This window comes from Doryrhamphus excisus, linkage group LG9 (genome assembly GCF_037039965.1).
Source record: "Doryrhamphus excisus strain RoL-2023G ecotype Guam linkage group LG9, RoL_Dexc_Guam_v1.1, whole genome shotgun sequence".
In the NCBI taxonomy this organism is placed as follows: Eukaryota; Metazoa; Chordata; class Actinopteri; order Syngnathiformes; family Syngnathidae; genus Doryrhamphus; species Doryrhamphus excisus.
Window position 1 is genome coordinate 1408168 of NC_136365.1, and position 21875 is coordinate 1430042.

At 40.0% G+C, this 21875-nt stretch overlaps 1 protein-coding gene across 1 annotated transcript; it reads left to right on the forward strand.

The window, feature by feature from the left end:
• Positions 1-1095: 1095 nt before the first annotated feature.
• inab (internexin neuronal intermediate filament protein, alpha b) lies at positions 1096-4828 on the forward strand. The gene is made up of 3 exons (XM_058089720.2): positions 1096-2157; positions 2554-2678; positions 2792-4828. The coding sequence occupies exons 1-3, from the start codon at positions 1111-1113 to the stop codon at positions 3066-3068; spliced, it is 1449 nt and encodes a 482-aa protein (XP_057945703.2). The 5' UTR covers positions 1096-1110; the 3' UTR covers positions 3069-4828.
• The last annotated feature ends 17047 nt before the right edge of the window (positions 4829-21875 follow it).

Sequence of the window (21875 nt, forward strand, 5' to 3'; positions counted from 1 at the left end):
CATGAAGATAATAATAATATGAATACAGTACTAATTATAATATTATTAGAATATTGTTTGACACTTATGTTTTGCTATTTCAGATTTACTTTGTGTTTAGTGGCGTAATTACTTTTACATTTACGTTACAAGCTCTTTGCTAACTATATATTTTTGTATAAGTTGTTGTCTTCTTTTTATATATTAGTATGCGGATTATGACTGGAAAGGACAGATTTAGGCTTTTGTTTTTTTTGTGCATTTTTTGTTTTTTTGTTTAATTTAACAAGGTGCTTGCTTATAGCTCATTGTTTAAGAATACACACGCCTTATTATTGCATAAGTGTGGCCTTTGCCTTTGAGGTTTTGTTTGTGTATTACATTTATAACAGGATGTAAATTGGGGGGAAATTGTTGATGCTAGCTTGTATCGAAAGCATGTAAATATTGTACAGTCGACTAATGCAGCCGCTACATATGCTTAAGTTATGACATTCAAAGAAAGATGTAGCCTTCTTCAAAGCAGTTCTTCGTTTGTCCAACAGAGGGAGGCAAAGTCATATTCTTGGATGCCTTGTTTGCGGGAGAACCATAGCGCTCACTAACAACTTAATAAAAAAAACATGGACAAATTAGTGAATTTGGTTGAATTTGTTCTTATGTCAACCCTATTTAGTAGTTGTGGAGCATCTTCAAATGGTAAATAGAGGAGCGAAAGGTGTGAGACAAGAGACAACCTGATGAGATGACGAGAGACAACCTGTGAAAAATAATAATAGCCACACAAAATATTTTTGGAGGCACAAAATACTCGGTTGAGACATTAATATATTTGCGTTATTTTGAGGGGACAGCAAATTACAGTGAACAGTCATCTGAGGGGTGTGGTCCCTTTTATTAGGTACCGTGTATGCGCATAAATGTATATCAAGCATATGTAGCCAGTTATGTGGTTACGTCTCCTAAAGGGACATAAAATACAAACAAATAATTTAGTTTTTGTACAGGTGGTACAATTTTTTGTCAAACTTGCGCACTTTGGTCACCCCTGTATTAATTAATGAGCGGACTGCCCCCTCCTATAAGAAGGAGACGCGCCCACCGCTCTGTTCTGTCTTCATTCCAACCAGGATGAGCTACGGATCTGAAGTCTTCTCCTCTTCTTCCTACCGAAGGATCTTCGGGGAATCTCCCCGCTATGCTTCCACTCCGTCGCGGACGGCCATGTCCTCCCGGGGGGGTTACCGGTCGTCCTCGGCATCGGCATCCCGTAGCAACGTCTCATCCCTGGGTTCGTACAGCAGGAAGCCGGGGCGCTCCTTCTCGTCCATGCCTGTGGAGACCTTCGACCTGACGCAGAGCAGCGTCCTCAACAACGAGTTCAAAATCATTCGCACCAATGAAAAGGAGCAAATGCAAGGTCTAAACGACCGCTTCGCCATGTTCATCGAGAAAGTGCGCAACTTGGAGCAGCATAACAAAGTGCTGGAGACCGAGCTGGTCGCGTTGCGTCAGAGGCAGGCGGAACCGTCCCGCCTGGCCGAGCTGTACCAGCAGGAGATCCGCGAACTGCGCTCCCAGCTGGACGAGCTCAACGGCGAGAAGTCCCAGCTCCTCATCGAGAGAGACAGCATCGAAGACGACCTCCAGAAGCTCAGGGGTAAATATGAGGACGAGTTCCGCGCCCGGGAGGAAGCGGAGGCAGCCCTCAAAGCCTTTAAGAAAGATGTGGATGACGCCACCATGGTGCGCCTGGACCTGGAAAAGAAGGTGGAATCGCTCCTGGATGAAATCAACTTCTTGAGGAAGGTGCACGACGAGGAGGTGGCCGAGCTCACAGATATGATCCAGGCTGCTCAGGTGTCCGTGGAGATGGAGGTCTCCAAGCCGGACCTGACCTCTGCTCTCAAGGAGATTCGCGGCCAGTACGAATCCATGGCATCCAAGAACCTGCAGTCCGCCGAGGAGTGGTACAAGACCAAGTTCGCTGACCTCTCCGAGCAGGCGACCCGCAGCAACGATGCCATCCGCGCCAGCCGGGAGGAACTGAGTGAGTTCAGGAGGCAACTGCAGTCCAGAACCATTGAGATCGAGAGCCTCAGAGGCACTAATGAATCCCTGGAAAAGCAGCTCAGGGAGATGGAGGACAGGCACAATGTGGAGATTGGAAGCTACCAGGTAATGAAATTGTATTAATCACTGAGCTATCTATTATTTATTTAAAGTAAAAGATGATTAATTGCTGTTGTGGGCGACTGTGGACTCTGTCCGTGGTGCTGAATTTCTCATGGGACATATCAGCTCAGCAGCTGCAAGTGACAACGCCCACGTCTTTATGTCCCAAATCGGCAGATTGCTACATATATGAGGCACGATTTAAATGGACAAGATAGGAAAAGGCTTCCTGAATGTTTTATATACCGGCACTCTATAGACAGGATGTGAATTTCTAATAATTTCTCATTTCTAAATATACTTTTACATCCTTTTGCAGCCTTTTTACAGTCAGTCTGGGCTCAGCTTGTGCATTGAAGACGTTTTTGTCAGCAAAATATTGACCTGTGTTTTTCATAGGACAACATGGCTGAATTGGAGAACGACCTGAGAGCTACTAAGAGTGAGATGGCCCGTCATTTGAGGGAGTATCAAGACCTGCTGAATGTCAAGATGGCGCTTGACATTGAGATTGCAGCATATAGGTAATAGAGTTTGAACATAATGTAAAATATAAGAAAAATACAAACGCAAATATACTTTCAGCTATGTTTATTACTCCTTTCCAATCCCCTCATTTTCATTTTTACCTACACAGGAAGCTGCTGGAGGGTGAGGAGACCCGCATAGGGACGGGGATCACCTACTCCAGCCCATCCATTACTTCAGGTGGCGGGCAGAGTTATAACTACCAGACCCGCATCTACACCAGTTCCGGCAAGAGTGGCAAGAGGGAAGGCAAGGATGAGAGCCAGTCGCAGAGCAAGCCAGGAGCCAAGGCCACCCATGAGGTCTACGAGGAGACGGTGGTCACCACCAAGAAGGTGGAGAAGCAGCAAGATGCCAGTGATACCTCCACTAATCAGAAAAACTAAGCCTGTTTTGAATCATGCAATTACCTTCTTTTATTTATTTCAACCAAACCCAGGCTTTTTACACTCATAAATCACCATAGGGACCTGATAGTTTGCCTTCTCATGAACATCTTATAATGATGTGTTTGATTCCCACATATTAGCACAAGGAAATATGTAGATTATTTTTAATGTAGCTCTTATTTTCTTTTAAAATAACAACTGGAATGGATCATAACTCCACTATAACCAGTCACTTTTTACTTTTTACAATTCACACATCCAAGAGAACAAGCACTTAGCCAGAATAGGTTAGACCTGGTCTTATCAAGTACAGTAGTAAGTTTAAGAGTAGATCACAACCGGTTTAAGCACCACTACCCACAATTCCAGGAAAGGCATGTGTGCAACCACTATGCATAGGTCAAATATTTTAAATAAACTGTAAACTCAAATGATCACAAAGATAATAGATGTGATGCAATACTTCAGTTCGGTACGGTAGCGCCCGATAGTTGGCTCAGTAAAGCCATCGACTAAAACTCTCGCTCTTTGCACACATGTCCAAATCCATCAATTTACATGCATGACTGACCTTCCTGAATCACAATAATAGTAGTTATTTAAATGAGCTAAAGTATTAATCTGGCTTCATTTGCATGGTATATGTAGATGTCATGCTTGCGTAATGCAAAACACTCATCGATGACTCCTTTCGGCTAAAATGTGACTTAGGCTACAGATCTTTAGTAATGAAGATAAGGATGAAAAAGATGAGTCGGTAGTTTGAGAAGAAGAACGACGTGCAAGAGGCTGTATTGTAAATGCGTATGACGAGATGTGTATCCATTTTTTTTCCCCACCGTTCATGATGACGCTTAAATGCCTATTTGTAACCCACAATGCATATCACCAAGCCGAAAGACCAAACAGCAGAAATGCAGCCCGAACTCACCGTCTTTTCAATGTAACTGCTCTCTTTGGAAAACCTTGGCCATGACTGGATAAAATGTCTGTTGTAGTTTGACCTCACCGGTACAATAACGGACTTGTAGCTTCTTCTTCTTCTGCTGCTGCTGCTTGCTCACTGCCAGCTTCAACACAGCAATGTTACTCTCCCGCTGCGAGCCGTGACCGACCACGCCCTGACAAGCTGCACTCACACATCAAATGAACAAAAAAAAAAAAACACACAAAAAAACGCGTAATAGTATGACAGAATACGGAACGGCTTGTTTTAATTGTGGCTTAGCGATTTTAATCGGCATCTCAGTACTGTAGTCAGCGTGTATTTGTTTCTTGACGCAGTGGCCTATCCTAACAAAATATTAGGTCTATAGTACATACAAGTGTATGTACATTATGTTGCATTCAAGAGTAATAATGGTTCACGGTGACTTTAATAAACACACTGTAAACCAAATACATTCTCAAAGCTGTCTAACAATCCCACCACCGCAACACTGCCAAAATAAAAGCACCTGGATCATAGCATCACAATACAAACATTGTGTCAAAATGTCCAATGCAAGGATCAATATTTTGCCATAGACTAAATACTGTAGGATATAAAATGCCTTAAAACACCAGCAGCTTTGTATCTGGCCATGTGTGTGACGTGAATGATTCTGTTCAGTGGAGTGTTTAATCACTAGCGTATTATTTGCATTTATTATAGACTTTAGGGATTGAATGTAGTTGGTATGCTATTCTCTTTACTGTTTCAACTTGCTACGTATTGCTGTGAGACACCATATCAATAAAGACTTGGCATTACTGAGGCCGGCCATGCTTGTTTTATTGCTGTTGGTCGTTTTTGGATGTATTATTTTATTGTTATGGATGTATTTAAAGTCCAAAACTCGGGTTTTCAAAGCATAATTTTGCATAAGAATTAAAAGTATAATAAGTATATTCTTTTCCTGACACGGGGCAATAGGTCAGATGCATATGACAGAGATGATGGATGATCTGCTGCTGTACAATGGGGGGGCCTTTGTGACACAAGCCCCTGTAACACACCACGCCCTAGACCTTGAGCATCAGAGGCCCGTCTGCAAGTCCTTCCCTTTTTCTGCCTACCGATTGGGTGGGACAGACTTGGTACTTGGTGTGAATGTGCAATGCAGGGTGTAGTCCGACACAGATTTATACCTCTGCAATGCTCCCAGCAGATGGTGTGGTAAGGGTTAGCCACTAAAAAAATTGTTTATATATTATATATATATATATATATATATAAAGCTCTCTTTCTTTCATTTTGAACTAAAGCAGATGACTTCAACACACCTTAGCCCCTTCTTCATAACCACAGAAAACACAAGAGAGTATTAAAAACACATGAATAATTGCTGCTGTCTTGTATAAAACGTGATCTCATTTATAATATCCGAGCAGGGATTCATTTGAGATTCATAATAGCTTTAAATATATATATAATCGATGTACAGTGAAGAAAATAAGTATTTGAACACCCTGCTATTTTGCTATTTCTCCCACTTAGAAATCATGGAGGGGTCTGAAATTTTCATCGTAGGTGCATGTCCACTGTGAGAGAGATAAACTAAAAAGAAAAATCCAGAAATCACAATGCATGATTTTTTAACAATTTATTTGTGTGATACAGCTGCTAATAAGTATTTGAACACCTGAGAAAATGAATGTTAATATTTGGTACAGTAGCCTTTGTTTGCTATTACAGAGGTCAAACGTTTCCTGTAGTTTTTCACCAGGTTTGCACACACTGCAGGAGGGATCTTGGCCCACTCCTCCACACAGATCTTCTCTAGATCAGTCAGGTTTCTGGGCTGTCGCTGAGAAACACGGAGTTTGAGCTCCCTCCAAAGATTTTCGATTGGGTTCAGGTCTGGAGACTGGCTGGGCCATGCTAGAACCTTGATATGCTTCTTACGGAGCCACTCCTTGGTTTTCCTGGCTGTGTGCTTCGGGTCGTTGTCGTGTTGGAAGACCCAGCCACGACCCATCTTCAATGCTCTGACAGAGGGAAGGAGGTTGTTCCCCAAAATCTCACAATACACGGCCCCAGTCATCCTCTCTTTAATGCAGTGCACTCGTCCTGTCCCATGTGCAGAAAAACACCCCCAAAGCATGATGCTACCACCCCCATGCTTCACAGTAGGGATGGTGTTCTTCGGATTGTACTCTTCATTCTTCTTCCTCCAAACACGCTTATTGGAATTATGACCAAAAAGTTCTATTTTGGTCTCATCTGACCATAAAACTTTCTCCCATGACTCCTCTGTATCATCCAAATGGTCATATGCAAACTTAAGACGGGCCTTGACATGTGCTGGTTTAAGCAGGGGAACCTTTCGTGCCATGCATGATTTCACATCATGACGTCTTAGTGTATTACCTACAGTAACCTTGGAAACGGTGGTCCCAGCTCTTTTCAGGTCATTGACCAAGTCCTGTCGTGTAGTTCTGGGCTGATTCCTCACCTTTCTTAGAATCATTGAGACCCCACGAGGTGATATCTTGCATGGGGCTCCACTCCGATTGAGATTGACCGTCATGTTTAGCTTCTTCCATTTTCTAATGATAGCTCCAACAGTGGACCTTTTTTCACCAAGCTGCTTGGTAATTGCTCCGTAGCCCTTTCCAGCCTTGTGGAGGTGTACAATTTTGTCTCTGGTGTCTTTGGACAGCTCTTTGGTCTTCGCCATGTTACAAGTTAAAGTCTTACTGATTGTATGGGGTGGACAGGTGTCTTTATGCAGCTAACGACCTCAAACAGGTGCATCTGATTCAGGATGATACATGGAGTGCAGGTGGACTTCTAATGGGCAGACTAACAGGTCTTTCAGGGTCAGAATTCTAGATGATACACAGGTGTTCAAATACTTATTTGCAGCTGTATCACACAAATAAATTGTTAAAAAATCATGCATTGTGATTTCTGGATTTTTCTTTTTAGTTTATCTCTCTCACAGTGGACATGCACCTACGATGAAAATTTCAGACCCCTCCATGATTTCTAAGTGGGAGAAATAGCAAAATAGCAGGGTGTTCAAATACTTATTTTCTTCACTGTATATAGCAGTTAAACCAGGGGTCTCAAACTCAGTTTGAGACCAAGGTTCTGGGTGAAGCCGGGCCGCATCAGGTTTAAAAAAAAAAACCAAACAAAACGCATTTATTAAAAACTGGAAAAAAAAATCAATAAAAAAACTATCTTCAATGCTTTTGCTTCTGCTAGACCCTACACTTTTTCAGTACTTTGGTTCCGGTTTTCCACACCAAAATATCTGATAAAACATTCCACTGTTCTCAAATATCTTCATTTTTATTTTTCTATACACAAAATAAGATTAAAAAATAAATAAACAAATTAAAAATAAAGACAATAAATCACTCAGTAATAAATAAGTAAAATAATAATAAAACAGCAAATAAGAAAAACATAAGAAACCACATACAGTTGGTAGAGAAATTATTTTTTTCAGATTCAAATGTACAGTATTAACAGTTATTTAACCTTCAACATGAACATTAATGAAACTTAATAATTTGACCCAATTAGCAAGTTAGCATGGTACTCAGTTCCATCTGGGAGCAGCGTGGTAACTTTAACAACACGTTTGATGAGATGCTTTATCTTGACGTGTATTTTCCCTTTTATTCCAAATCATTTCCTGCATTTATTTGTACCCGGCGTCATTAGCCTTTAGCTTCATTGCTAATCCAAAGCAAAACAGGGCAGGGTAACAGTATGGGCGGGGCAAAAATCATGTTTAATTGTGTCCGGTGTGCACATAGCTTTAAGCTGTCATTTCAACATTAGACTTTGGTATCAGGGTGGGGGCCTCAAATTAGCGTCTCACGGGCCGCATTTGGCCCGCGGGCCACGAGTTTGAGACCCCTCAGTTAAACCATATGTATATGTGTTATATATTTATGTATTAAAAACCTGCAACAATCCTCCCCTTTGAACAATTTATACACAAAAATGTAATTCCTATCTTTTTATGGAGTGTGCCTCACCTTTTCCTCCAAAAAGGCTGAAAGAAAAATATGTTATTTTTATTGCAGTGTTCTGTAAAAATTTTTGGAAGCTCTGTTGCCAAGGTTCTGAGGACTCTATACTATTTCTGGATGCACAGCATGAATGTAATCACTGTCTGGCTGGGTATTCACACACGGCTTGCGGCGTCATTTTCTTCTGGAGTCTTTCTTTGGCTCTCTTCGGGGCTAACGGTGGCTGTGCCGATGAAGAAGCAGGTTTTATGATCCATCTGGTGATAAGTGTCAGTGCGAGGCGGTTGCCGATTGCCGATCGTGTGCGATCCGCACTCGGGCGCTGGGTTATAAATTTCACCTGTTTGTCAGCATCTCGGGATCAAAGTCGTTTGTCTTCTGTACGCAGCAAATCTGCAGACATATTAAGGGTGAATAACTGGGACCTCTCTCCGATGCACAAGTGGTGGTGCTGTCAGTCGCTGAACAAGGTTGCAGTCCAACTTTGATGAAATTTAGGAACCTTTTTGAACAGGATAGCTGCATATTGCACACTTACACTTACAATGAACGCCATTAAAAGCCCCTTAGAACCTTACATGTACATGTTACAGTTGATGCCCATATATTCATAATCACCATCCTCTTGTCATCCGCCCTCGAAAACTGTACTGTACTAGTATACATTTTTAGATACTTGATGTCATTCTGGGGCGGCATGGCGGTCGAGTGGTTAGCGCGCAGACCTCACAGCTAGTAGACCAGGGTTCAATTCCACCCTCGGCCATCCATTTCTGTGTGGAGTTTGCATGTTCTCTCCGGGTACTCCGGTTTCCTCCCACATTCCAAAAACATGCTAGGTTAATTAGCGACTCCAAATTGTCCATAGTTATGAATGTGAGTGTGAATGGTTGTTTGTCTATTTGTGATTGGCTGGCCACCAGTCCAGGGTGTACCCCGCCTCTCGCCCGAAGACAGCTGGGATAGGCTCCAGCACCCCCCGCGACCCTCGTGAGGAAAAAGCGGTAGAAAACGAATGAATGAATGAATGTCATTCTGTCATTGCTTCATCTTCAGTGTTTGGCATAAGACATAATACATAACAGCTCAGCAATCCATTTCCTGTGTTTCTTCCATTTTTGTGAATGCCTTCTCCTCCAATTTCGGATCAACATTTTCAATTGACACATTGAAGAGTTCCAGCTTCAGTAACACTCTCTGTCTCTCTTTAATTGCCAATGTTTGAGTTTGAGTTGACGCTCAGGAAAGCGTTTCTGCAGAGACTTGCCCATCACAACAATCGGAGTGACTATGAAACGACATTGCATAATCCAGGCTTAAGAACAATACATGCATCTCACAAATAAGTCACAAAACGTTGCTGGATTTGATGCTTGGTGTTTTTTTAATATTACCTAAATATGTATATAAGTTGACAAAGGGTACCAACCTCCACTGATTAACAGTAGTACTGTATCAAACAATATAATGTTTCATTAAACACCAAGGCAGACTGTTTCAATGCATTATTCATGTGAGTCATCCTACTGTTTGGCTGAATGACAGATGTTAATATTAATTTCAGTCTTTGTGCCAGTGAGCAAAGTGTTAATTTGCTGCTGTTGCCTTGGAGTCTGTTGCTAGCATCCTTCTGTGCTCCGGCAGCCTTAGGGAGCGACTGCTTTGTGAGCAATGGAGAGGTCTGAAGTGAGGCTTAACGCACACACTAAGAAATAAAAAAAATAGAAAGATCACAAATGCGTTAGACATTTGACATCATTCTTTCGTTGACTTTATTAGATTAAGAAAGAAAAGATGTATTTTGCACAAGATGACCTTCACCTCCTTGCCTGGCGGAAAATGCTGAACCATTTGAGGCAGGCGCTGCGTCCCTTGATGCTAATAATAGCAACGCAAGTACAGTCAGACAAACAGACTGACTGGCGGAAGATGATGTTTCCAGAACAAATACATTTCTCATCCCCATTCCTGACCTTTGCAGGAGATTCCCTGTTGATGGAAGGAGTGGCATTGTTTGAATGGACAGAAAAAATACATTAAATTTGCAGGAATGCTCTTTTTTCTCATATAAGAATATGTGCTATTTTTGCTGAAAGCATTTTATAGAACCGGAACTGGAACAAACGTGACATTTGATGGACTTAATATTTTATATTTTATAGTCATTCATACTTTAGTGTCATTAATACTGTTTGCACATTTGATCAAATAAATCCATGCAACATAAAAGTTAATCCTCCCCCTCAAGGAATGAAAAGCCTTTCAAACATTCATAAAGGTCCTCATAAGAGAATCTCAGTTGCAGAATTTCACTTTACTAAATTCAAACAGAAAAGAAGTGAAATAACTTTCATGACCTTGGAGATGTCTGCTTTCATATCCTTGCTTTCAATTTATTTCCATGAAGTGATGACATTGAAGTTAACAACCACATTGTGTGAAAGAAAGATGTTGTGTTGTGTTGCGTGCATGTATTCAGATGGGACTCATTATTTTGGATAGGAGGATGGGAAGAGCGCAGAACCGCTTCAAAATAAGTTTCACCAGCAGGGATGTCTCTTTATGGTTAGCATGATGCTGCAGTGATGTTCCTTATGGAACAAGATTTTTGGTAATGACTTCCACTCGTTTGAAGGACATGTAAATTTGCAGCTGTAAAGATTATTGTGAGGGAAAATCAGACCCATTGCTAATATAGTTTATTGTTTTATATCAGGGGTCTCAAACTCAATTTACCTGGGGGCCACTGGAGCTAGGGTCTGGGCAAGGCTGGGCCGCATCAGGTTTTCCCAAAAAAAAAAGGCATTTATTAAAAACAGAAAAATATACAAACTTTTTCAGTGCTTTGGTTCAGATTTTCTACAATAAAAGCTCTGATAAAACATTCCACTGTTCTCAAATATCTTCATTTTTATTTTTCTGCACAAAATAAGATGAAAAATAAATAAACAAATCAAAAATAAAGAAAATCAATCAGTAATAAATAAATATAATAATAATAATAATAATAAAACGGCAAATAATAAAAACTTAAGAAAGCACATATAGTTGGTGGGTAGACAAATGATTTTTTTCAGATTAAAATGAACAAAGCATTATTAGAGCCCTGTAGACATGACAAAACACGACTATAGTCACATTTATACTCTTTTTATTTACAACATATTGCGCAACTGCAGGGTCTTGAGACACATGCTAACTCGCAAACTAGAGAGCTAGCGACCTAAACGGTAGCCTTCAAGTTATTTCCTTTCAACTTAAATAGCCCAAAACTTACCACTTCCACACGGATAGGGAGGATAACTATTAACAGTTATTTAACCTTTCACATGAACATGAATCAAACGTAATAATTTTTTCTGGGTACATGATACCATACAGCATCCATATCAAACTTGCGCGGGCCGCCCTAACATTAAACTTTCATAACAAGGCGGGGGCCTCAAACTATTGTTTGAGACCCCTGTTTTATATGTTTTTTTTTTACCCAGTCCACATTACTGAGTCCCAAGGCAGAAAAGATAAGACATAAAAATGTAACTGGAAACAGTGAAGCCCACAGAGATGCAATGAGATGAAGACTGTTAAAATTAATAAATTAATAATTAATAAATTAATACATAAATATTAGTCAGTACATCTGAGAAGGCCTTGCTGGCCCTGACATCCAACCACTGTATTACACTCATGCATCCATCCATCCATTTTCTATCCTCACGAGGAGCTGGAGCCTATCCCAGCTGACTTGGGGCTGACTTCACACTCACACGCATGAAGAGAACACGGAAACTCCACACACTTGAGTAAGCAATGTAATGGTTGTTTGTGTAAGCAATTTATTCCAAACAACCATTAAACTGAAATACAGTACAATGTTCTTCAGCTGATTAAAAGTTTAAGATGAATGATCAAAAAAAAACCTGAAACCCTGAAATCCATTCGCTGGTGTGGGGATCATACTATATATAACTGTATATATAACTGTAAAATGCTGTATATTCTTGATAATGAAACCGTGTCATAACATAATTGTCCCTGTCATTTTCAGACTTCCGATCCATCCATTTTCTTTATCGTTTATCCTGTTGGGGGTTCAAGGGAATTTGGTGTCAACGTGGGCTGACTTATGGTGAGAGGCGTGGCCTTGACAGATCGCTAGTTCATCACAGGATCGACACATACACAAAGTGAAACAAATATTCACATTTCTAATACGGACTATTAAGAAACATGCGTGTATGATTGTGTATGATTGTGTCTGAGATGAAGACTCATGCATCCTTCAGCCTGTTTGGTGACCAGACGATGCTGCTGCTTCATCCATTATGGAGCAGCTGAGCTATTCCGGGCTTTTCTGTTGGCGCTGCAGACTATGACACAGCATTTTAAGAAATGAAGCAAAGTTAAAGATGAACAATTTTGACCTCAAGTTTGAGTTCGCCAAAGATTACAAGCATGTTAAAAAAAAACATTAAATTACATCAAAAGGTTATTGATTAGAGTGATGCTGCTGATCATCACCATTGAAGCAACAGATGAAAGCTTAGATCATCAGAGGAGTATTTCGGGCTTCAGATAAAATATTAAAATGACTTCTGTAGATGTGGTACATTCATCACTTACATTCATTAAATCCAACGTTTATTTTTAGCCTATGAGCCTCCATCACCATGGTCGCTAATTTCCTGTACGGCTAGACAGGTGTGAAACTGGATGAGGTCAGGAACGTCATCTTCCATCATTATTCTTCAGGCTGCAGGCAGTGCATCATAACAACTGTATTTTATTGTAGTTTCATTTTCATATATTATCATTTCTCAATGTACTTTGACATTCACTGTGACTGCGGGTTAGTCAGTGGTCAAATTCCTGTTCACTAGTCAGTAAGGGATTTTTTATTTGATCCTTCTTCAGCGGATTGAAGCAGATGTGCACAACGTTGAAGCCCAGAGCACACAACAACAGACTGAGGTTAATTATAGTCCGGTTTTACCATGATGATTGATTTGAAGATCCAGAAGGGTCAGCAATCATTTGGGTAAAATATGGCAGGTCACCTTGAACAAAGAGACGTATCCGCAATGAAAATATGCTCAAACAGTTTTGCAAATCAAATTGACTATACAGTATTGTCATTTGATGGAAATATGTAGTCATCGTTTCATTTCTATTTTCCAAATAGAACAGTTCCAGAATTGCACTTTTCACACATTTTCACACATTGAGAGCAAATGGAACCCCAACTGCCTCGACTTGATGGGTTGTGATAGAGCGACAGAGTAGACGGAGGGATAAGGTTAGACAAATGGGGGTGGGGGTAAGGCAACAATGCACATAACACATAAGTAGTATAAGTTATGAGGGGGTTCTGCTGCTTTTAGTACTGCTACTTCTCATAATAATAAGACATTTACATGGTATCAAAGGTCAAAATCTAAATATTAAATTCTATGAATTGAAATGAGTGATGAAAAGGTACAGTATGGAAGCAGAAGCAAAGGTTCTGAAGGGCGCTGCGGTCGCTACACAAAGCGAAGTATGCTGTCAAAATGGCGGAACAAAGGGAGGGCAGCGTATTGACAAGCCTCCACACGCTGTATGGACTTCAAACATCCACACATGCAGAGGGCAGCTGGGAGGGGAGGGGGGGGCGGTGTCCTCTCACATCCTTTGCTCCTTTTCTGGGGAGTCGGACACGTGCACCTCCAGCGACAAGATGCAGATCACTAGTCACGTTTACATGAGATTTTGCTCTTTCCGAATGGAATCTTTCCGAATGACGTAACAGAAAACAGTTTATACATGGAAAGGAATATTCCAATCTCCAGTCTACATGCACCGCTATAATAAAAACGGAATAGTCAACGGGGCATGTGCAGTAAAACGTAAACAACATCACGTGATTCATCCAAGATGGCGGACGAGAGTGTGATTATCACGGTTGTTGGGACAGTTGCTAAGTTTTTTTTAAAGCAGCAACTTGACTTCAATGACATCGAAGAAGAGGCGTACAGGGGATGGGATTAATTTTTAATAATAACAAATTAAATAATAATGAATAATAATAAATTATAACAATAAATAATAATACATTATAATAATAAATAATATTAATTAATAATAAATAATAAATTATAATAATAAATAATATTAATTAATAATAAATAATACATTATAATAATAAATAATAATGATTAATAATAAATAATAATGATTAATAATAAATAATAATGATTAATAATAAATAATACATTATAATAATAAATAATAATAATTAATAATAAATAAAAAATAATAAAAATAATTTGGCCATCCAGCCTTGCAATTACGTTCAGTTCTTTTAAAGTTTGTATCAAAAACGAACTTTCCACTGCAGTCCAGTGATAACTTCCACTGCCGCCATTTTCAAAACCTGAGAGACTTCGGCGTGTTACGTCACAGCTGAGCATGCGCTGAAAGATCGCACGCTGACAACTTTCCGATTGAGCATGTACAAGATACCTCAATCGGATTGGGGAAAGGAATATTCCACCCCTGGGAATCTCATTATATATTCATTCGGATTGGCACTTCTCTTTCGGAATGAGGTTAGATTCTTTCCATTTGAGCAAATAACCCGAATGGAATTTGGAATATTTGGGTCCATGTAAACGTGGCTTCTGTCTCTGCTGCTGCAAACACTAATTACAATTCTTCGCTGATCGATCCCCAGAAGTGATTGATTAACACACCAGTGCATAGGCTGATTTGGATGACACGTCACGTGTCAATGCAGAGCCACCTCCTATCACTTCTAACTGGTTTATAATAAAAACCAACCTCTGCATCACACGTGCAAATCACACATTGCAAGATTTAAGGAGCACCCACTGATGATCTGGTTGGATGAGATCATTTTCCGATGTGCGTGAATAACAGTGTCCATTTTATCCTCCAAGCTTCAAGCGATGATTAGCGTTGGACAATAGACTTCTGTTGACTTGCTTCCCTGGAAGTGAGTCGTTCAATCTAACCTGCCAGTCATGGGTGAGTGCAGGGTAATTACAGGAATCATTCTGGCAATGAGACATCCCAACAAAGGCAATCTTATATAAGGGAAATAGACAGTTAGATCAAGGGGGGCTGTTGTTCATTGAATACATTTAAGGCTTTCATGAATCATTTGCCATTGATTGAAGGCGTTTCATTTGGATGGGCAGTATAAGCAAGTAAAACCTTCAGACGGGTAATGAGCGTACAGGAATTGCCACAATTTGTGAAAGGAGTGCGGCCCAGAGATGCCACGGCACATGTGATAAAGACAAAGATCCTGTATGATAGGATTAGGATTCAGACATGGACTTTCTTTATTGTCATTGCACAATAACACAGCAGTGAAATTGTCAATGAAATGTCGTTGACTGGCTCCTGTGTAAAAATAAAAAATAAAAAATAAAAAATAAAAAATAAAAAATAAAAAATAAAAAATAAAAAATAAAAAATAAAAAATAAAAAATAAAAAAATAAATAATAAATAATAAATAATAAATAATAAATAATAAACAATAAATAATAAATAGATGACATCAAATATGAACAATGTACAGCGTAAACAGTAATACAAATAATTTAAATAATTTAGAATAAATAACAATAATTTAAAGTTTTGGTTATGCCTGTGGGCAGGTAGAGGGGCTTATTTGGCATTGAGCAGTCTGATGGCCGGGGTGAAGTAGCTGTCTCTAAACCTGGTTGTTCTACAGCATGTGTGGGTCCACCCTCGGCCATCTCTGTGTGGAGTTTGCATGTTCTCCCCGTGCATGCGTGGGTTTTCTCCGGGTACTCCGGTTTCCTCCCACATTCCAAAAACATGCTAGGTTAATTAGCCACTCCAAATTGTCCATAGGTATGAATGTGAGTGTGAATGGTTGTTTGTCTATATGTGCCCTGTGATTGGCTGGCCACCAGTCCAGGGTGTACCCCGCCTCTCGCCCAAAGACAGCTGGGATAGGCTCCAGCACCCCCGCGGCCCTTGTGAGGAAAAGCGGTAGAAAATGAATGAATGAATGTCATTGTGGGGACCCGTCCATCCTCACAATATAACAGTTTTAAAATATATATAACAGTTTTAAAAACCGTTTCATCTCCCAGTGGCTCCCATCTCCAACACAACAGAATCGGTGTGTTTGCCTCTCCCCTCGTCTTCCATCTCCTGAGTGCTGACTGCAGTCAATCCCCGCCTCGTGGCAGTCTGCCCACCGGCTGATATAGTGTGTCAGTGTACACACATAAACAGCTATTGACGGGCTAGAAAGCACCACAGGCTTTACATTATCTTGACAAGGTCGTAATTAAAATTGTCAGCTGATTTTTGACCCACGGGATGAAAAGCGGAAGCCTTTTCGGCAACGCTCCCGCTTGGATGATTGGTTAAGATGTTTACCTAGCACAATTAGGGCGGCTTAATGTGAACGTGACGTCATTGTTGTGGCTGTAAGACAACACCCCCACTTGGAAGATCGATGGAGCAAGAGAGGCTATTCATTAAAAAGCAGTTTAAAGGTTTTGTATTACTTATCGATTCACGCAGACAGACACAGTGTTATAACCACTTCCTCACTCCAATGAGATGAAGCACTTTTATAAGTATTACATAATAATAATAATAATAATACTTGAGAAACAGGTATTAGCATTTTATTTGTTATTGTGGTTGTAGTTTGCTGTGGTGTAAAATTACATTGCAATATGTATTAATTTTCTAAATAGGATTTATAAAATGAAGGCAGATACATGGGAACGGGGCCAAAATAGGAATTAGGACTAGGGTGGGAGGAGGGGGGCGATGTGTGGGGCTTGTCTGGTCTGGTATGTGGGGTGGGTGTGTGAGCTGGGGGTGCTCGGGCTTTGCACGAAGGGGTGATTAGCAAACAATTTCTGCCTCTTAATCAACCGCACCAAAAAAATACATAATATTAATTGTAGTTATTATTACTAATCATTCATTTTTCTGGTTGAAGTATTTATTTTTCACATTGTGGACACTCCTAAGCTGTGTACACTATTTAGCTCTGCCATAATATTAGATACACCATTTCATATGATGCAGTATTTTTATATTTTTAAATCCAGAAAAGTAATCCATAAATAAATTTCACCAAGTAGCTGACAATGTTTATGTTTGAGGAGGGACAAATGGAAGACGACAACTTGTTATGGATGGACGAATAAGGTGGGAATAATTATAGGACTGTTGGGAAATGGAAGGTACTCAAAAGACATTTGGCTTAAGTGTAAGGATGGCGGTTCTGGGCAGTTGATTGGCTGTGGAGAATTGAGCCTGCGATGAAGACAGAAGAAAAGGCATTGGATGACAAAGTGAGGCTAGACAGAGACAGATTGTGACCTCTATTCATTTAACCTTATAAAGAGACAGATGTGCTTTCCAGCTTTTGTTTCAATGACATGGAGAGCTGCTGGGAGAATGAGATGTCACTCTGTACTGTGCTGGGTTGGTTATTGGGTCTAAGCCTCACTGACAATGACAGTGTTTGCAGCTTAAGTGTATTTTTTCATCATAAATAAATGCTCTCAGAGGGTGGTGACGCCCCATTTCTTTTGCGGATTACTCACATTTTGTAATTATGGGCCTAAAGCGATCAAGTTTTTCCACAAACCGTGTTTTGTGTTCAAACAAAAATGCGACAATCAACAAACAAAGTACTTAAATGTCTGATAAAATAGCAATTATCATTTATCGCAGTTAATTGGTTCCAGCCCTGACTGTGATGAGTGGATTTCTGCAAAGCAGGATTCCTTCTTTATGAATGGATAGCATAGAAAACCACTTTATGACTTTTAAGTATGTTATTTTTTGACATTATTAGAGCCCTCTAGACATTAGATAACACCCCTATAATCACCTTTACATGAATGCATAGCATAGGAAACCACTTTATGATTTTTAAGTATGTTTTTTACATGATTAGAGCCCTCTAGACATGAAATAACACCCCTATAATCACCTTTACATGAATGAATAGCATAGAAAACCACTTTATGACTTTTAAGTATGTTATTTTTTGACATTATTAGAGCCCTCTAGACATTAGATAACACCCCTATAATCACCTTTACATGAATGCATAGCATAGAAAACCACTTTATGATTTTTAAGTATGTTTTTTACATGATTAGAGCCCTCTAGACATGAAATAACACCCCTATAATCACCTTTACATGAATGAATAGCATAGAAAACCGCTTTATGACTTTTAAGTATGTTTTTTTTACATTATTAGAGACCTCTAGACATTAAATAACACCCCTATAATCACCTTCACATGCATGGATAGCATAGAAAACAGCTTTATGACTTTTAAGTATGTTATTTTTTACATTATTAGAGCCCTCTAGACATTAAATAACACCCCTATAATCACCTTCACATGCATGGATAGCATAGAAAACAGCTTTATGACTTTTAAGTATGTTATTTTTTACATTATTAGAGCCCTCTAGACATTAGATAACACCCCTATAATCACCTTTACATGAATGAATAGCATAGAAAACCGCTTTATGACTTTTAAGTATGTTTTTTTACATTATTAGAGACCTCTAGACATTAAATAACACCCCTATAATCACCTTTACATGAATGGATAGTATAGAAAAACGCTTTATGACTTTTAAGTATGTTATTTTTTACATTATTAGAGCCCTCTAGACATTAGATAACACCCCTATAATCACCTTTACATGAATGGATAGCATAGAAAACCACTTTATGACTTTTAAGTATGTTATTTTTTACATTATTAGAGCCCTATAGACACTAAATAACACCCCTATAATCATATTTACATGAATGGATAGTATAGAAAACCGCTTTATGACTTTTAAGTATGTTATTTTTTTTACATTATTGCATATTGAATGCATCTTCTTAATGCCTTATATTATACTATATTATATTACGTTGTTTGTGCGTATGCATCAAATAGGAGTTCAGAATGCCGACCCTATTTGGAGTTCTTTGAGGGAGTACTGCAAGGTGCGCCCTCCCTGGGATTCCCTAGTTCTGTTGGAGGACTTCAATGGTCACGTTGGCAGCGAGGCACGATCGGGAGGAACGGCCTCCCCCCTAATCTGATTCCGAGCAGCGCCTTGTCATGCTAACACCGCGTTCAAGCATAAGGGTGTCGACATGTGCGCTTGGCACCAGGACACCCTGGGTCGCAGTTTGATGGTGGACTTTGTGGGCGTGTCGTCGGACTTACAGTCATATGTTTTGGACACTCGGGTGAAGAGAGGGCCGGAGCTGTGCACCGATGGGAAAAAATATGATCAAAATCTTCCTTTATTTTGAAGCAAAGATACTGGATGCATATTTTTTAGTCTGAATCCTGAACTGTAGGGATTTTATGAAGCTAACAACTAGCCCGACACAGATGGGGGAAGTATATAATAGGCACACGCTCAACCACGTGCTACTATATGCTCTGATGCTCGGTCGTAGCACGCCATCTCTGCTGGCGTTAGCGTGTGTGTGAAATGTCTTCATTTCTATCATACCAGTCTGTGCATGTGTGACCACACGTCATTGTGCCATTGTGTTTGTGCATAAGAGTCTCTCCCCAAGGACATTCTGATTAGGCCATCCAGCTGCCCCCCCTCTGGTATCATCAAATGGATGTGACAAAGGAAAACACCCTTACCTTCTTTTTTGTGTTCCTGGTTAGAAGATATTTACGTTTTCATTGTAGAATGTTTACCATGCTAGGGTCCTTCCACTTCCACGGTAACATGCACGGTAATCGGGACATCCATTTCATTCCCTTCCAACCGAAATTAACTGATAACCTTCAATGTAAAGGTGCTCCAAGTGCTTAAGCATACACAGCAGATTAGGATTAGGTTCCGATACTTTTAACCGCTTTTTGGAATTCATCGAAGTTGCGACCGATCGCTATCTGCCTGTTAATTATCCTCAATGTCCTTCAAGAGCTCTCCTGTGTGTCCACAGCACCCTCTCTCTCATAAGTGGATGACATTTAGAGCAGGGGTCTCAAACACGCGGCCCGCGGGCCAAATGTGGCCCGCAGGATGCTAGTTTGAGGCCCCCGCCTTGATATGAAAGTTTAATGTTAGTGCATGGTATACTGTATGGTATCATGTACCCAAAAAAAATTATTACGTTTGATTAATGTTCCTGTTAAAGGTTAAATAACTGTTAATAGTTATCCTCCCGATCCGTGTGGAAGTGGTAGGTTTTTGGCTTTTTAAGTTTAAAGGAAATAACTTGGAGGTTACCGTTTAGGTCGCTAGCTCTCTAGTTTGCGAGTTAGCATGTGTCTCAAGACCCTGCAGTTGCGCAATATGTTGTAAATAAAAAGAGTATAAATGTGACTATAGTCGTGTTTTGTCATGTCTACAGGGCTCTAATAATGCTTTGTTCATTTTAATCTGAAAAAAATCATTTGTCTACCCACCAACTATATGTGCTTTCTTAAGTTTTTATTATTTGCCGTTTTATTATTATTATTATTATATTTATTTATTTATTACTGATTGATTGATTTTCTTTATTCTTGATTCGTTTATTTATTTTTCATCTTATTTTGTGTAGAAAAATAAAAATTAAGATATTTGAGAACAGTGGAATGTTTTATCAGAGCTTTTCTTGTAGAAAATCGAAACCAAAGCAAAGTTTATTAATTTTTCTGTTTTTAATAAATGCATTTTTTGTTGGGGTTTTTTTGGAAAACCTGATGCGGCCCAGTCTCGCCCAGACCCTGGCTCCAGTGGCCCCCAAGTAAATTGAGTTTGAGACCCCTGCCTTACAGGGTCTACAACCTGCGTGCAGGATTCAGTTCTCTAGTTAGGTCAGTATTGAATAATGCAGACCCCCGTTACATTTCATCACCCAAATAGAGGCGTGTGCTTGTGCCAGTACTTTGCCTTCAGAGCCATTATTCTGCTTGGATGGACAAAACGCTCTCAGATTCCTACATGCACGTACCTACAAGAGCACCAATGAATCTACTTGTACTTCATATGTCACAGAAATAAACAAATTACACACAAATATATAATGTAATGTTTTCATATTTGTGTATTTGTACACAAAATCACCTTCAATGTGGCAATGCTTACCTTCAGCTGCCCTGCCCCTCCTGTCCTCTGATTCCCACCCACCCAGCTTCTCCCCTCCTGTCCTTTCTCTCCCATCCTCTTTTCCTTTTCCTCACTCCTCTTCTCCTTGAGCTGTTTCAACCTCTTCTGAGAGTCACACTTCATGAATTATTTACACCTGCATCACCGCGGGGGACTTCTGCTGCGCTGCCTGACCATTTCCGACTCAAAGAAAAGCCACAGAGTGTTTTCTAAAAAGCAAAAAACTGAAGTATGCTCAATTTTGGGGGTTTCAAGTGCGCTGACACACCATGGTGCTGAACCATGACGTCATACCAAAGAAATAAATAAGGGAGAGGTCGTGCAAGCCTTGTTTGATTGCCATTATGTGGAGTACATCCAACGAGATGAACACGACAGACGTGGAATCATCATCTTCAAGACAATTATATGCCAGGCTCTGTAATGAATTATATATATATTTAGCATCATGTGTAGATGGTGAATTTTCTTGATTTAAAGCTTCATGCAGCCTATGGTGCTCGTTCTCACAGCTGCAAAAATAACACCAGGATTCAGAAATAAAAGTGACTGTAGACCCGCCACGCCCCAGCCTGTGCCCCCACATCACTGCTGCCTCACATGCAAATATGCATGCTCTGCGGAGATATATATTAGGAATGACACATTACACCCCGCATGCATAAATTGCTG

Excerpts from the sequence above, each read along its gene's own strand:
- inab (XM_058089720.2), top strand. The coding sequence starts at position 1,111 with ATGAGCTACGGATCTGAAGTCTTCTCCTCTTCTTCCTACCGAAGGATC. Across the intron at positions 2,158-2,553 it reads TGGAGATTGGAAGCTACCAG|GACAACATGGCTGAATTGGA; the intron begins GTAATGAAATTG and ends TGTTTTTCATAG. Across the intron at positions 2,679-2,791 it reads ATTGAGATTGCAGCATATAG|GAAGCTGCTGGAGGGTGAGG; the intron begins GTAATAGAGTTT and ends TTACCTACACAG.